The sequence below is a fragment of the Eurosta solidaginis genome, chromosome 4, assembly GCF_040869045.1.
Source record: "Eurosta solidaginis isolate ZX-2024a chromosome 4, ASM4086904v1, whole genome shotgun sequence".
Taxonomy (NCBI): domain Eukaryota; kingdom Metazoa; phylum Arthropoda; class Insecta; order Diptera; family Tephritidae; genus Eurosta; species Eurosta solidaginis.
Window position 1 is genome coordinate 85,728,503 of NC_090322.1, and position 15,703 is coordinate 85,744,205.

Sequence of the window (15,703 nt, forward strand, 5' to 3'; positions counted from 1 at the left end):
AGATGCCAGGGCCTGTTGCCATTATTGTGCAGTCGTTCAGCATAGGAAATAATAATCAGCATCGTTAAGTCACAAAGACAAACGTAGTTCGACATAAAAAAAAAAAAAAATAAATGTAAGGCGCGATAACCCCCGAAGAGATCTAAGGCCGAGCTTCTCTTCGACATCCAAGGTTTCAAATTTATAATATTAAAACGATAAGATAATTTTTCAACTGTACTAAATTATTTTTAATCGTTGGTCTTACCTGAGGATATTCTAATTTCGTATCTACTCGACTTAGCATAGCTAAAACAAATGCTGCTGTTTTTCCAGTGCCAGATTGACTTTGCGCTATCATATTTTGCGGTGGATCCGCCAGCAGCGTTGGAAGTGCTGTCTCTTGTATTTTAGAAGGAGCATTAAATCCCATAGCATAAATTCCTTTCAATAGCTCGGGTTTTCTACAGTTTAAAAACACTTAAGTACTTAGAATTATTTGAAGAGGTTTTAAAATATACAGAACATATAATAGCGAAATAAATTGCTGTATAAGCAAATAAAGCCTTAATAGAGATACTTCTACCACAGAAATTATTCAACATTTACAGTGCATGGAGAGAACATAAATTGCTACCCCGTGTGTCAGCTGATTTTCACAAACGCGCTGTAAATGATAATAAAAACAAGTAAGGATGGCTAAGTTCGGGTGTAACCGAACATAACATACTCCGCTGCCAAATTACAGCTTGCAAAACTTTTGAATTACCTTCTTTTAAAAGTGGGCGGTGCCACGCCCATTGTCCAAAATTTTACTAACTTTCTATTCTGCGTCATAAGGTCAACGTACCTACTAAGTTTCATATCTTTATCCGTGTTTGGTAATGAATTATGGCACTTTTTCGGTTTTTCGAAATTTTCGATATCGAAAAAGTGGGCGTGGTTATAGTCCGATTTCGTTAATTTTAAATAGCGATCTGAGATGAGTGCCCAGAAACTTACATATAAAATTTCATTAAGATACCTCAAAATTTACTCAAGTTATCGTGTTTACGGACAGACGGACGGACATGGCTAAATGAATTTCTTTTTCGCCCAGATTATTTTGATATATAGAAGTCTATATCTATCTCGATTAGTTTATGCCGTTACGGGGTACCGTTATGCGAACAAAATTAATATACTCTGTTATCAGCTGAGTATAATAAATCAGCAATTATTGCTTCTTTTTCAATTTTCTTCGCTAAAAATGAATAAGATGAATGATTGAACTGACACCATTTTCTTGAAAAGAGAACTGCTGGTCTGAAAATATGAACAAATGTTCTATTAATGAGAACAATGTTCTTAAATTAAGTGCACTGCAATGTTAAATACATTTCGTAAAAGCAATCAAGCAGTCGTAGTGGCTATGATGTTGCGGTTGCGATCGCGTGGCCCGAGTTCCACACGGCCAAACTGTGAAATACACCGTTCGTATTGGAAAAACGGTTCTTAAAACAAGCCCATCGGTCACGGTTAAAAAAAAAACGTACTTAACAGAGTTTTGTCAACGAATGTTCTTAATTTTGAACCTGTTTAGTTCGATTTAAAACGATGTTTTCTCTTAGTGTAGGTGCACCTTAAAATGACAATGTTATGGCAAATACTAGCAGTTTCGGCACATCATTATGCCGCTAGTTAACTAATGCTGCACGACAACAACAACTATGTAGGAAGATAAGATAGGAAACAGCTAGACATGTACACAGCAACTAAGATCGCAATAACGCGACGACATTACGCAATAAATTAAATGGGCTTATATCCGATCTCTCCTATCCCCAGTAGCCAAGACACTTGAAGCCATTCTGCTTCCCTATTTCATTGTTAACTTGGCAATCATCAGCATGGCTTTCGAAAATTACATAGCACTACCACCGGCACAAGGATGCTCAAATGGCGGACGAAGCGATACATGTGTCCACAGATGGTTCCATAGTAGTGTAAGGGGTAAGATCTGTAGCGTTTTTCAAGCGGAAATATTAGCCGTTACCAAAGCAGTTGAAACACTGGAAGAGAATAGCTTAAACTGCAGCCGCGTTAACTTTTATATGAAAAAGCGGATGACCTAGGACTGTAGACTCATGACGGGTATTCTGACTGGACACTGCCTTCAGGCGTCACATGCCTTTAAATTAGGATCGTTCAGTGAAAACAGATATAGAAAGCGCGGTTTTGAGTAGGAAACGATCGAGCACGTTTTGTGCTAGTTCCCTGCGCTTGCAAGGCTAAGACTCCAACTATTAGGAATGATACAGCTGTCAGATCTAGAAGCAGCAAGTGGCATAGGCCCTAGAAAGCTTCTAGTCCTAGGGCCTGGTTTTTCAGTTTGGTCAAGAACCGGCCAGTTCAACCTAACCTAACCATCGCGCTAAACGCCATCAGCACACATATAATAGCGCTAGACTTATCAAAAGCTTTTGATAGAGTCAACCACGGCCCGCAGCTGCAAGGCTTGGAAGGGTCCCCTCTTCCTCCTACGCTCAAAAGGTGGACCGCAAATTCTCTGGCTGGTCGGCAGGCACCGACGCATCATCTAAGCCCAGAAGAATCGAACAAGGGGTGCCATAGGGTGGTTTCCCATCCTTGCTTTTGTTTAACTTCTACATATCAAAACTATCTTCGCCACCAGAAGAAGTTACAATTGTATCCTACGCCGATGACTGCACGATATTGGCTACAGGTCCCGGCCCACCCATCGATGAGCTATGTAATAAAGTAAACAGCTATCTCCCTGATCTCCCCAGTTTTTTCGCCTCGCGAAACCTGAGATTGTCACTGACCAAACCATTGGAGACCTTATTTACAGTATACACAAACAAATGTCGACTCTATTGGACATCCATGTCGATGGCGTTACGCTACCTACCGTCTCACACCCACAAATACTGGGCGTGACGTTCGATCAGGATTCACACATTGGCGAGCAGGCAACGGAAATTGAACCTAAAATCCAGAGCCGTAATAAAATCCTCAATTCTCTTGTCGGCAGCACTTGGGGTAAAGATAAAAAGACGCTCATTACCACTAACAAAGCAATTGGCCAGTCGCTTGCGTGCTACGCGTCCCCGATATGGTCGCCGAGCCTAAAGGTTACTCCCTGGAAGAGACTACTGGCCTGCCAAAGCACCCCCGCTGTTTGTCATGTCCCCAGAACACCATCGACACAGTGAGGCGAAAGTATTCTCCAAAAGGGAGATAAATGAAATGCTGAACTAATACTATGTTCAAACAGAAAAATAAATTGAGGCTATTTCGATTTAAATCGAGTGGTGTTCATACAACTCTATTTAGCTTACACAATAGTAGTTTGATAGATGGTTGGCTCATCTCTACAGTAACAACATATCTCTGTTGAGACTGTCAAAATGTGCGTGTTGGTATTAGGTGAATGGAATGGAATGAAAACATAAAACTTTGAAATTTTTGTGTGTTGTAAGAAAATGCGTTCAATGTTTTGGTTTCATTTTGATTTTGCCATCTTCTTTTGACAGTCTCTACTCCAGTGAAATAAAAGACATAAAATCAGCTGATGAAATGAGCCAACCATATAGTTCAGCCATGCGTAAGTGACGTTTAAATATACTCAATAAACACACTTTACAATGTTGCATTTGCAGGTTGAAACAATTTATTACGCAATTTTTTTTTAAATTGGCAATTTATTATTACAATTTATTATATGACAAATTGCGTAATAAATTGCCCAAACAGTATAAATTGCCAATTTGGTGTGTGTTTGAACCTAGTATAACAGTGTCTGTTGAATACCCAGAAACCTGGACATCCCAACAGACATCTCTTTGAAGAAGTCCCGCCTCCTAGGCACCTAAGAAGTCATCTTCGTAACTATTATGGGGAAATACGGCACCTAGGAACTCATTCGTATGTAGAAGAAAAGTACAAAGAGGTCGTCAGTGATATCCCCAAAAAGGCGTTCAACCTGAACTCGCGGAGGAGGAAAGCAATCTCCCTAAGGACACGCGCATCCCTCTAGCTCTACTTCGATCATACAGATCAGTAACAGGTTAAACTGTCCAGAATCAACCCCGACAAATATAATGTATGTCGTGCTTGCAACGTGTCCCCCACATGACTCCAACCATATTTTCAATCGCAGTGTGGAACCAACGCCTCTAATACCCCTACATGTTTCCTTGGAACCACGTCAGAAGATATTGTTGCTCAGTTTAATTTTTGTAAGTGAAGTTCGCTTCATATGGGCGAAAATATTTTGTTATTTTCTAATTAAGGCCCACTTGCAGAACATCCAAAGTTAAATATATAAATTCAGAGTTAAGTAACTCGGTATTAAAAACGTTATTTGTTTAACCCAGGCAATGTGTTGCGGAACATCTTTTTGACGTCGAGTTAGTTAAATCTGGGTACGGGTGGGTATTTTTGCGTTTAGTTTACACTGTAATTTTTTTCTGTTACTTTCGTTGAACATCCGCATCCGCTTGTCAAAAATTATAATCGTTGTAAAACTGAAATTAAATATTTTGCATATTGCAACACAAATTCTTAAAACATACGTAAGTATCAAAATATTTGTATGAAACTACTTGTTGCTAATTATTATTATGTTAATTATGTACTGCAAGTACATATTTCGAGCAACAAATTTGGACATATTTTGAGGTGAGCTAAATCCAAGCATTTTTGAATTCTTCACTTACTAATATTGGTTTTTTTTTGCAGATTTCGCTTATATTTCTTATATATATATAGATTCTTTCTGCAGCCGAAATCTCCTGCAGATCATTAAAATGGTCGCTTCGCCGCTCTGCAACCGATCTATTAAAAAATCAGTTCCGAGATACTCAATGATTTCTTCATCGTCGTCAGAATAGAGCACCTAACTCAGCATTACTTATTTCTTGAAGAAATTTGTTTTTTTTTTTTTTTGGATTCTATTGCATAGAAGTGGACTGTAATTTGTCAAAACGCGTCTTGGACGTGTATTAGCAGTACACCCAGTACTAGAACATTATCAAAAACTATTATTCAGTTCGACCACCACACAAAGACACCATCGTGGCCAGAACCATTTGTACATAGCAGCTTACCAGCAAATATAATGAATTATATATGGGGTATTCCATCCCATTTCGACCAATTTTGAACCCGACCCCAAAAAATATTATTTTTTTTTTTTCAAAAAACTGTTATTGCCAAAGTTTTTAGCGGACAATTTTGAGTCGGACAGGGTATACATGAAAATTTTAAAATCAAATGAAAATGTTTTAAGTAGGTCATGCAAAAAACCTTAAAAATTAAAGAAAAAGAGGTTAAAAAACTGAAATTTTGCAGGCTCGAAAATTATTTTTTTGGGTATGCTTAGTGGAACTTCTTTTCCTGAGCCCAAAACCTATCGAAAAATCGATGGCGCGATATAGGTTAATAAATCGACCCAGCTTAATAGCTATATCTCCTTTATTATGAACTCGAATGTAGTGGTAGTACTTCACAATCAAAGTACTCGCGTACTTCACAAAAGCGTGTTAAAATCAAACTGACTGATTATTCCTCAGCTTGCGCTACTTCTATACTCTCTGTTGGCTCGTTCGCATACTTCTCCAAGTGTCTAGACTTTTCACGAACAACCTTCTAGAAAAGCTGCTTATTTATGTATATGTTGTTTATATTTGTCTTCTAACTATGTCTATGTTTGAGTAATAACTTCTGCTCTTAGGTGATCACTATATGTGTGTATGTGAAATAATCTCTTCGCTCTTAGCTTCCCTGTTTGCATGTATGTGTGGCTGCTTGCTTAGATGTTTACATGCACATATGAGTGGTTTCATACTTTGCTGTTGTTGTGCATTTATTTACTAGCAGCACAGTGACGCATCGAAATTGCTAACATTCGCCACAATGCCCCCACCTAAGACTGATCGTCCCGATCAGATAAATTTCCCGATCTAAATTTTGCCAGTCTTTCCCAATGAGCAATTTTCATTTCTTTTTTCAGGGTTTGTTCATGGTTTGAATGCGGAAAACAACATCGTTGATCCGTTTTACAACTTTCTATGGGGCTTCCCAGTTACCCTGAAATTTCTGGGACAAACCTGTCTTACACAAAACAGCTTAAGTTTAGAATGCAAACATCGCATAAAATTCCAAAAAAATTTGATTAATAAACATAAAATTAGAAATAAAGATTTATACGATAAAACGGCGAAGCCTTAAGAAATTAAAATTATTGATAGTGTTAGTAGAAACAGAACCTTGAAATAAACATAAAAATATATATCAAGGTCCCTACATTGTAAAAAATATTGATGGACCAAATATAAAGATTTATGATGAAATTAATAGTATTGAAAAAATTATACGTAAAAATAGAGTACAAAAAACTAATTAAATTGATAGTCTGTACTTATTCCTATTAACTTTATTATATAATCTTTAGATATAAATCTATTTTAAGAATCCGCCAATGAAGGCTCATAAAACAAATAAATATACATTTACTTACGTAGATTCTACAATAAGAAAAAAACGGTGCACTTCAAACTTAAAATTCGATAAATCATAAATATATTAACACTAGCTTCTTAAATATTTTTAATTTCTTTGCATATTCCAATTTTAATTACCTGTTTAAAAAAGTTGCACTGTGGTGAACGAATGAGTCCCGGGTTAGAACACCCTATGCTAGCAAACTCATTCGTTCATAACATTACAACAACATATGAAAGCCGAAAGAAGAAAGTGGCAAGATTAATCACTAATCTTACCAAATTCTTCTTTTCTAAAGGGGATGATGTAGTGCCATAGTAAATTGCATTAAATTAAATTGTAGCTGGCAACTCCCTCTCTAGAAAAGTGCAAGATGCAACCATGCATCAGATGCACGTGGCATCACTAAAAATGTTAGAGTCGAGCAACGCGTAGAATTTCTGATTGGTTGAAACTGCCGTTGCTCGACGCCATCATGAATTTCGTTGCTAAACGTCCAAAAGAAAAGGTGCCTAGCCAGAGTTGCGTTAGCGGCAGTTTTCAGTTTAAAGTGAACCGGCCGCCGCGCAAGTTGTGAAAAAGTCAGAAAATTTAAAATAGCTAGTGTAAAGGTAAAGAAAATTTAGAGTAAAACTAAGCGACTCTATTAAAGGAACAAAAGGTGTAAAAGAACAAAGTTTGAAATAAAAACATTAAAGTTAAACATTAAACAAATATTTATTTATAAAAAAGTTTTAAACCAAAAAGACAATAAGTTAAAACAAACGTAAGTGCGTGTAGCAGGGTGCGCGTGGGCACAGAACCCGACTTTTAAGGATCCGTAAATGGATCGTTTTCATACCTATTATCATTTATATCAATATCAATCAAAAAATTGGATTTGAAGAAATCGGCAAAAATATTAACTGTTTCGGCTAAACTATTTGAACTAATACCATTAAATTTGACGCAGGTTTGAATATCAGATGAGCCTTTTTTCGATCGGACGAAGTTCCAGAAATGTGGTAATTTAAACCACGTTTTAATTTATAAAAACTCTGAACTATATTTATTAATACGCCTTAATGTATGATATTTTTCAATACGCAATGTATGCGTCTATCTTATTTTTTATTTTTCACAACCAAAATTTTTGAAAATTGAAAAATCAATTTTGAAAATTAAAATATTCATAAAACATTTTAAAATCACAAAGTTCAAAGTAACTAAAATACAAAATTAAATAAAAATAATAAGAACCCTACATTACTCCCCCTTCAAAAAAATTTATCATTAAACAAATTGAACGTAACTCTCTTTTTATGTAAATTCTTGGTGTTGTTAGTGTCTGTTGTTTCAATTATTGCAGGTTTTAATCTATCAATAGGAATAGTTTTAATATTATTATATATTTCAAGTTTAAAACATTTTTGGTACTTTTCCACAATTTTGTAAGGTCCTTCATATGGTTGTTGTAATGAATGTTTATTAATGACTCGAACAAATGCAAATTTACAAGTTTGAAGATCTTTTGGAACGTAAATTCCAGTATCAGAATCTTTATGATGACTTAAATTTGATCTAACATTTCGAAAATGTTCTCGTAAATTACTTAAAATTTCAGTTGATGAGAAATTTTTAGCTGATGGCACAACAAGTTCCCCTGGCAAACGTAAATTCTGACCGAAAACCATTTCCGCTGGAGTAGCCGAAATATTTTATTTGTAAATAGATCGCAAACCAAGTAATATGACAGGTAACTCGTCATACCAATAATTTGTGTCCTCTCTAGCTATTATAGTAGTCTTTAATTGTCTATGAAACCTTTCTACCATACCATTTCCTTGAGGGTGATATGCGGATGTTGTAATTTGGTGACTACCAAGTAATTTAGTTAAATCTGAAAACAATTTCGATGTAAATTGGCTACCTTGATCAGTTGTTATCTTTAACGGAACTCCAAACCGAGAAATATATTCTCTAAAAAACTTATTTGCAATTGTAGATGCTGAAATATCTTTTAATGCATATTGTAGCATTATACGCCATACCCACTGTAATGTAGCATTATGCTTCATACCCACTGTAACACACTTGCAATAATACTCATCATAAACTCCAAATATATTTTAGTAATAATCATATTACAATATTGTCCAACATAAATTATTGAACTAACCCAGACGGTTAACCAACATCAATGGAATGCCGAATATGAGACCCATATCCATTCACAGCTAATAAATTTTGAGTATACATACAAACATACAACCCATTGTGGGAAAATACCAAAACACTCAAATTGATCTGCTGACGTTGCTAAACAACATGTACAAACCTACATGTATGGAGCCATGCATACAAAACTACATGTATACAAAGACTGTATACAAACGTACGTGTATGCCTACTCCATTTCCTATGTACTTATTTTTAGTTATTAGTATTAAGATATTTATGAATGTATAGGTTAAGTCAATTACTATAAAAGACAAGAATTTATTTAATAAAGCGAAGATTTAATGTCGCACCATCAAACGTGCAACGTCTTTTAATTCCTAATACTGCAATATGCCTCAGGCCAACGGGTAAATCTTTCAATAATCGTTAAAATATAGCGATGTTCTTTCGAAATAGGTAATGGTCCAACTATATCTAAATGGATGTGCTCAAATCTATTTTTGGGAATTTGGATTTTGACAACTTATTATTGCTATTATTGTGGGAAGATCCTCCTGGGGTTTTTGGGGGTAATTTCGGGATGGTGTTTGAGACTCCCTCTGGGTCCTCCCGGAGTCATTTAGGGGTCGTTCTGGGATCTTTTTGGGGACTCTCTCGGGATCATTTGGGGAATAGTCCGGGATGATTTTTGGGACTCCATTGAATCCTCCCGGGGCAATTTGGGGGACATTCTGGGATGGTTTTGGGGACTCCCTTGGGGTCATTTGGGGGACATTCTGCGCCCTTGGGTTCTCTCGGGGTCATTTGCGGGACATTCTGGGATTGTTTTGGGGACTCCATCGGGTCCTCCCGGGGTCATTTGGGGCACATTCTGGGATAATTTTGGGGACTCCATCGAGTCGTACCGGCGTCATTTAATGGGCATACCCGGACGTTTTTGGGGACTCCCTCGGGGTCATTCCGGGATCATTTTGAGGACTCCCTCGGGGTAATTTTGGGGACATTCTGTCTCCCAAATTACCCCGAGGGAGTCCCCAAAAACATCCGGGAACGCCCACTAAATGACGCCGGGACGACCCGATGGAGTCCCCAAAACCATCCCAGAATGTCCCCCAAATGACCCCGGGAGGACCCGATGGAGTCCCCAAAACCATCCCAGAATGTCCCCCAAATTCCCCCGGGAGAAACCGAGGGAATCCCCAAAACCATCCCGGAATGTCCCCCAAATGACCCCGAGGAGTCCCCAAAACCATCCCAGAATGTCCTCCAAATGACCCTGAGAGGACCCGATGGAGTCCCCAAAACCATGACCCCGAGGGAGTCTCTAAAGGCATGCCGAAATGACCCCGAAAAAACCCCGCGGATTATTTTTTCCTATTTCCATTTCGGGGTTACCAGCATAAAATGAGACATACCGCTCCAATTGCTCATGCGTAGCACGTTCCACTTTTGATTTCCCCGAAAAAACCATGATTTTAAAATATTTTTTACAAAATATAATGAACAATATTTAATTCTTAGGTTTATTCCATTACACGATTGTTGCACTAAACAGCTGATTTCGGTTTACTTAATTTAGGTCACCCCAGTATGGTGAAAAGCACAGGTCGTAGAGCTTTTTAGAGTTGTCAAGTTTTGCACAGAATAGAAATATTTGTCAACTTGATAAAAATCTTGATTACTTGTCAACTTATTGACAATTTGTCAAGTGCACAGGATCGGACCGTTAAAGATACTCTATACGTACCGGACCTGCGTACAAACGTATTGTCAGTGTCAAAAATGACTCAGTATGGTATCGACGTAAAATTTACGGGAACAAAAACCATCGTAACAATCAAATCGACAGGCGCAAAAGTTTTCATAGCAGAGCGTGAAAACAACTTGTACTACGTCGAAGAACAAGCTGAATCGGCATATTCGTTGCTTAAAATTTGCACATGGAATAACTAAAGACTCTCCTGAATTTAAAAAAATGCCTTAGTGCCTCTAAATCGCGGGCCCCCTGAGAAACCCCGGGCCTTGGGGGAATCCCCCCATTCCCCCTCCCCCCTCGTCGGTTCTGTATCCCATACCACCGACTGTTCAGGTAAGAGGATTTTCATCATTTTTAGTCCGGTTTAGACTGGAGCCTTGAAAATGAATAAAATCGATCTCGACCAAAACAAGTCCCAAAAACAAAAAAAAACAAAATTTTTAAAAACTGTTAATACCAACGTTTTTATCGCATAGTTTTAAGTGGGATAGGAACTATGAGACAAATTCGTTTTCATCGGCAACACTTTTGCACGTTTCTGAAGAAACCCTTAAAAAATGGCGAAAAAATAGATTTTTTCACCAAAACACTCCACAAAACCCAAAAAAAAATTTTTTTTTTTTTTCAAAAAACTGTTATTGCCAAAGTTTTTAGCGGACAATTTTGAGTCGGACAGGGTATACATGAAAATTTTAAAATCAAATGAAATTTTTTTAAGTAGGTCATGAAAAAAACCTTAAAAATTAAAGAAAAAAGTCAAAAAACTGAAATTTGGCAGGCTCGAAAATTATTTTTTTGGGTATGCTTAGTGGAACTTCTTTTCCTGAGCCCAAAACCTATCGAAAAATCGATGGCGCGATATAGGTTAATAAATCGACCCAGCTTAATAGCTATATCTCCTTTATTAAGAACTCGAATGTAGTGGTAGTACTTCACAATCAAAGTACTCGCGTACTTCACAAAAGCGTGTTAAAATCAAACTGACTGATTATTCCTCAGCTTGCGCTGCTTTTATACTCTCTGTTGGCTCGTTCGCATACTTCTCCAAGTGTCTAGACTTTTCACGAACAACCTTCTAGAAAAGCTGCTTATTCATGTATATGTTGTTTATATTTGTCTTCTAACTATGTCTATGTTTGAGTAATAACTTCTGCTCTTAGGTGATCACTATATGTGTGTATGTGAAATAATCTCTTCGCTCTTAGCTTCCCTGTTTGCATGTATGTGTGGCTGCTTGCTTAGATGTTTACATGCACATATGAGTGGTTTCATACTTTGCTGTTGTTGTGCATTTATTTACTAGCAGCACAGTGACGCATCGAAATTGCTAACATTCGCCACAATGCCCCCACCTAAGACTGATCGTCCCGATCAGATAAATTTCCCGATCTAAATTTTGCCAGTCTTTCCCAATGAGCAACTTTCATTTTTTTTTTCAGGGTTTGTTCATGGTTTGAATGCGGAAAACAACATCGTTGATCCGTTTTACAACTTTCTATGGGGCTTCCCAGTTACCCTGAAATTTCTGGGACAAACCTGTCTTACACAAAACAGCTTAAGTTTAGAATGCAAACATCGCATAAAATTCCAAAAAATTTTGATTAATAAACATAAAATTAGAAATAAAGATTTATACGATAAAACGGCTAAGCCTTAAGAAATTAAAATTATTGATAGTGTTAGTAGAAACAGAACCTTGAAATAAACATAAAAATATATATCAAGGTCCCTACATTGTAAAAAATATTGATGGACCAAATATAAAGATTTATGATGAAATTAATAGTATTGAAAAAATTATACATAAAAATAGAGTACAAAAAACTAATTAAATTGATAGTCTGTACTTATTCCTATTAACTTTATTATATAATCTTTAGATATAAATCTATTTTAAGAATCCGCCAATGAAGGCTAAAGAAAACAATTTTTTTTCAAGGTAACAAATAAATATACATTTACTTACGTAGATTCTACAATAAGAAAAAAAACGGTGCACTTCAAACTTAAAATTCGATAAATCATAAATATATTAACACTAGCTTCTTAAATATTTTTAATTTCTTTGCATATTCCAATTTTAATTATCTGTTTAAAAAAGTTGCACTGTGGTGAACGAATGAGTCCCGGGTTAGAACACCCTAATGCTAGCAAACTCATTCGTTCATAACATTACAACAACATATGAAAGCCGAAAGAAGAATGTGGCAAGATTAATCACTAATCTTACCAAATTCTTCTTTTCTAAAGGGGATGATGTAGTGCCATAGTAAATTGCATTAAATTAAATTGTAGCTGGCAACTCCCTCTCTAGAAAAGTGCAAGATGCAAACATGCATCAGATGCACGTGGCATCACTAAAAATGTTAAGAGTCGAGCAACGCGTAGAATTTCTAATTGGTTGAAACTGCCGTTGCTCGACGCCATCATGAATTTCGTTGCTAAACATCCAAAAGAAAAGGTGCCTAGCCAGATTTGCGTTAGCGTCAGTTTTCAGTTTAAAGTGAACCGGCCACCGCGCAAGTTGTGAAAAAGTCACAAAAATAGCTAGTGTAAAGGTAAAGAAAATTTAGAGTAAAAACTAAGCGACTCTATTAAAGGAACAAAAGGTGTAAAAGAACAAAGTTTGAAATAAAAACATTAAAGTTAAACATTAAACAAATATTTATTTATAAAAAAAATTTTAAACCAAAAAGACAATAAGTTAAAACAAACGTAAGTGCGTGTAGCAGGGTGCGCGTGGGCACAGAACCCGACTTTTAAAGATCCGTAAATTGATCGTTTTCATACCTATTATCATTTATAGCAATATCAATCAAAAAATTGGATTTGAAGAAATCGGCAAAAAGATTAACTGTTTCGGCTAAACTATTTGAACTAATACCATTAAATTTGATGCAGGTTGGAATATCAGATGAGCCTTTTTTCGATCGGACGAAGTTCCAGAAATGTGGTAATTTAAACCACGTTTTAATTTATAAAAACTCTGAACTATATTTATTAATACGCCTTAATGTATGATATTTTTCAATACGCAATGTATGCGTCTATCTTATTTTTTATTTTTCACAACCAAAATGTTTGAAAATTGAAAAATCAATATTGAAAATTAAAATATTCATAAAACATTTTAAAATCACAAAGTTCAAAGTAACTAAAATACAAAATTCAAATAAAAATAATAAGAACCCTACATTACTCCCCCTTCAAAAAAATTTATCATTAAACAAATTGAACGTAACTCTCTTTTTATGTAAATCCTTGGTGTTGTTTGTGTCTGTTGTTTCAATTATTGCAGGTTTTAATCTATCAATAGGAATAGTTTTAATATTATTATATATTTCAAGTTTAAAACAATTTTGGTATTTTTCCACAATTTTGTAAGGTCCTTCATATGGTTGTTGTAATGAATGTTTATTAATGACTCGAACAAATGCAAATTTACAAGTTTGAAGATCTTTTGGAACGTAAATTCCAGTATCAGAATCCTTATGATGACTTAAATTTGATCTAACATTTCGAAAATGTTCTCGTAAATTACTTAAAATTTCAGTTGATGAGAAATTTTTAGCTGATGGCACAACAAGTTCCCCTGGCAAACGTAAATTCTGACCGAAAACCATTTCCGCTGGAGTAGCCGAAATATTTTCTTTGTAAATAGATCGCAAACGAAGTAATATGACAGGTAACTCGTCATACCAATAATTTGTGTCCTCTCTAGCTATTATAGTAGTCTTTAATTGTCTATGAAACCTTTCAACCATACCATTTCCTTGAGGGTGATATGCGGATGTTGTAATTTGGTGACTACCAAGTAATTTAGTTAAATCTGAAAACAATTACGATGTAAATTGGCTACCTTGATCAGTTGTTATCTTTAACGGAACTCCAAACCGAGAAATATATTCTCTAAAAAACTTATTTGCAATTGTAGATGCTGAAATATCTTTTAATGCATATTGTAGCATTATACGTCATACCCACTGTAATGTAGCATTATGCTTCATACCCACTGTAACACACTTGCAATAGTACTCATCATAAACTCCAAATATATTTTAGTAATAATCAAATTACAATATTTTCCAACATAAATTATTGAATTAACCCAGACGGTTAACCAACATCAATGGAATGCCGAATATGAGACCCATATCCATTCACAGCTAATAAATTTTGAGTATACATACAAACATACAACCCATTGTGGGAAAATACCAAAACACTCAAATTGATCTGCTGACGTTGCTAAACAACATGTACAAACCTACATGTATGGAGCCATGCATACAAAACTACATGTATACAAAGACTGTATACAAACGTACATGTATGCATACTCCATTTCCTATGTACTTATTTTTAGTATCTAGCTGGAGGAGACCGTGCAGGATTTAAACAAAAAGTAAATTCATTAAATTCTGTCAATAAGGCAAAAGGAACAAATTTCCTTTTTAAGAAACTTTGATTGCCACGTTCAAAAATCGAGCGAAAGGAGCGCGTAGGTGAAGTGGAATATACACCCAGAATAAAAGCATTAAGCGTGAAGTGAAAGGAGCGCGCAGGTGAAGTGGAATATACACCCAGAATAAAAGCATTAAGCGTGAAGTGAAAGGAGCGCGCAGGTGAAGTGGAATATACACCCAGAATAAAAGCATTAGGCGTGAAGTGAAATATATACCACAGGATCCCGGCATTGGACGTGAATAACAAGCTGGACAATTAAATAAAAATGTCTTAGAATAAGTATGTATATAAAATTTAGAATCAATTGAGCGGCCTCAGGGACGCTAAACCATTAGCAAAAACGAGAGTTTTTGCTTCGAATTTTTTTTTTGAAAAAAAAGGGAAAATTTAAACTAAAACAAAAGTATGTACGAATAACTTCTTTGGACCTCGAAAAAAATTGATAGTATAAAAAACTAAATTATTAAAATTTAAATTAGGAGGAAAATTAAAACTACTTATTGAAAAAAAAAGTAAAAATTTCTTATTCAAAAAAAAAAAAAAAAGCTAAAATGCTAAAAATCCTAAATTAAACTTTTATAGCAAAAAAAATTCAAGTAAATTCGAATGTTTCGGAGACCTCTGTAAAATAGTAAATCAACTTCAGACAGTCCACCTATCCTCTAAAGAAAGCCCATAGAACATTTTTAAAAAATCACCATAAATACTAAAATGCAAAGAAACTGCTCATATCTTCCTCTCTATTGGTGGGACAAAAATAGCCCAAGGCATTATGGTAGCCATAGCTGGCTACGAAGTAGGAAAAGAAAGCTCTGAAATAAGAGATAATAAAAT

The 15,703-nt window shown here is 35.7% G+C and overlaps 1 protein-coding gene across 3 annotated transcripts in view; it reads right to left on the reverse strand.

The window, feature by feature from the left end:
• Dbp80 (putative ATP-dependent RNA helicase Dbp80) overlaps positions 1-15,703 on the reverse strand; it is a 493,971-nt gene that overhangs the window by 293,555 nt on the left and 184,713 nt on the right. For all 3 annotated transcript variants that reach the window (XM_067782226.1, XM_067782225.1, XM_067782227.1), the window contains exon 4: positions 248-443. In XM_067782226.1, coding sequence (XP_067638327.1) covers positions 248-443 — 196 coding nt within the window. The remainder of the gene's footprint in view (positions 1-247; positions 444-15,703) is intronic.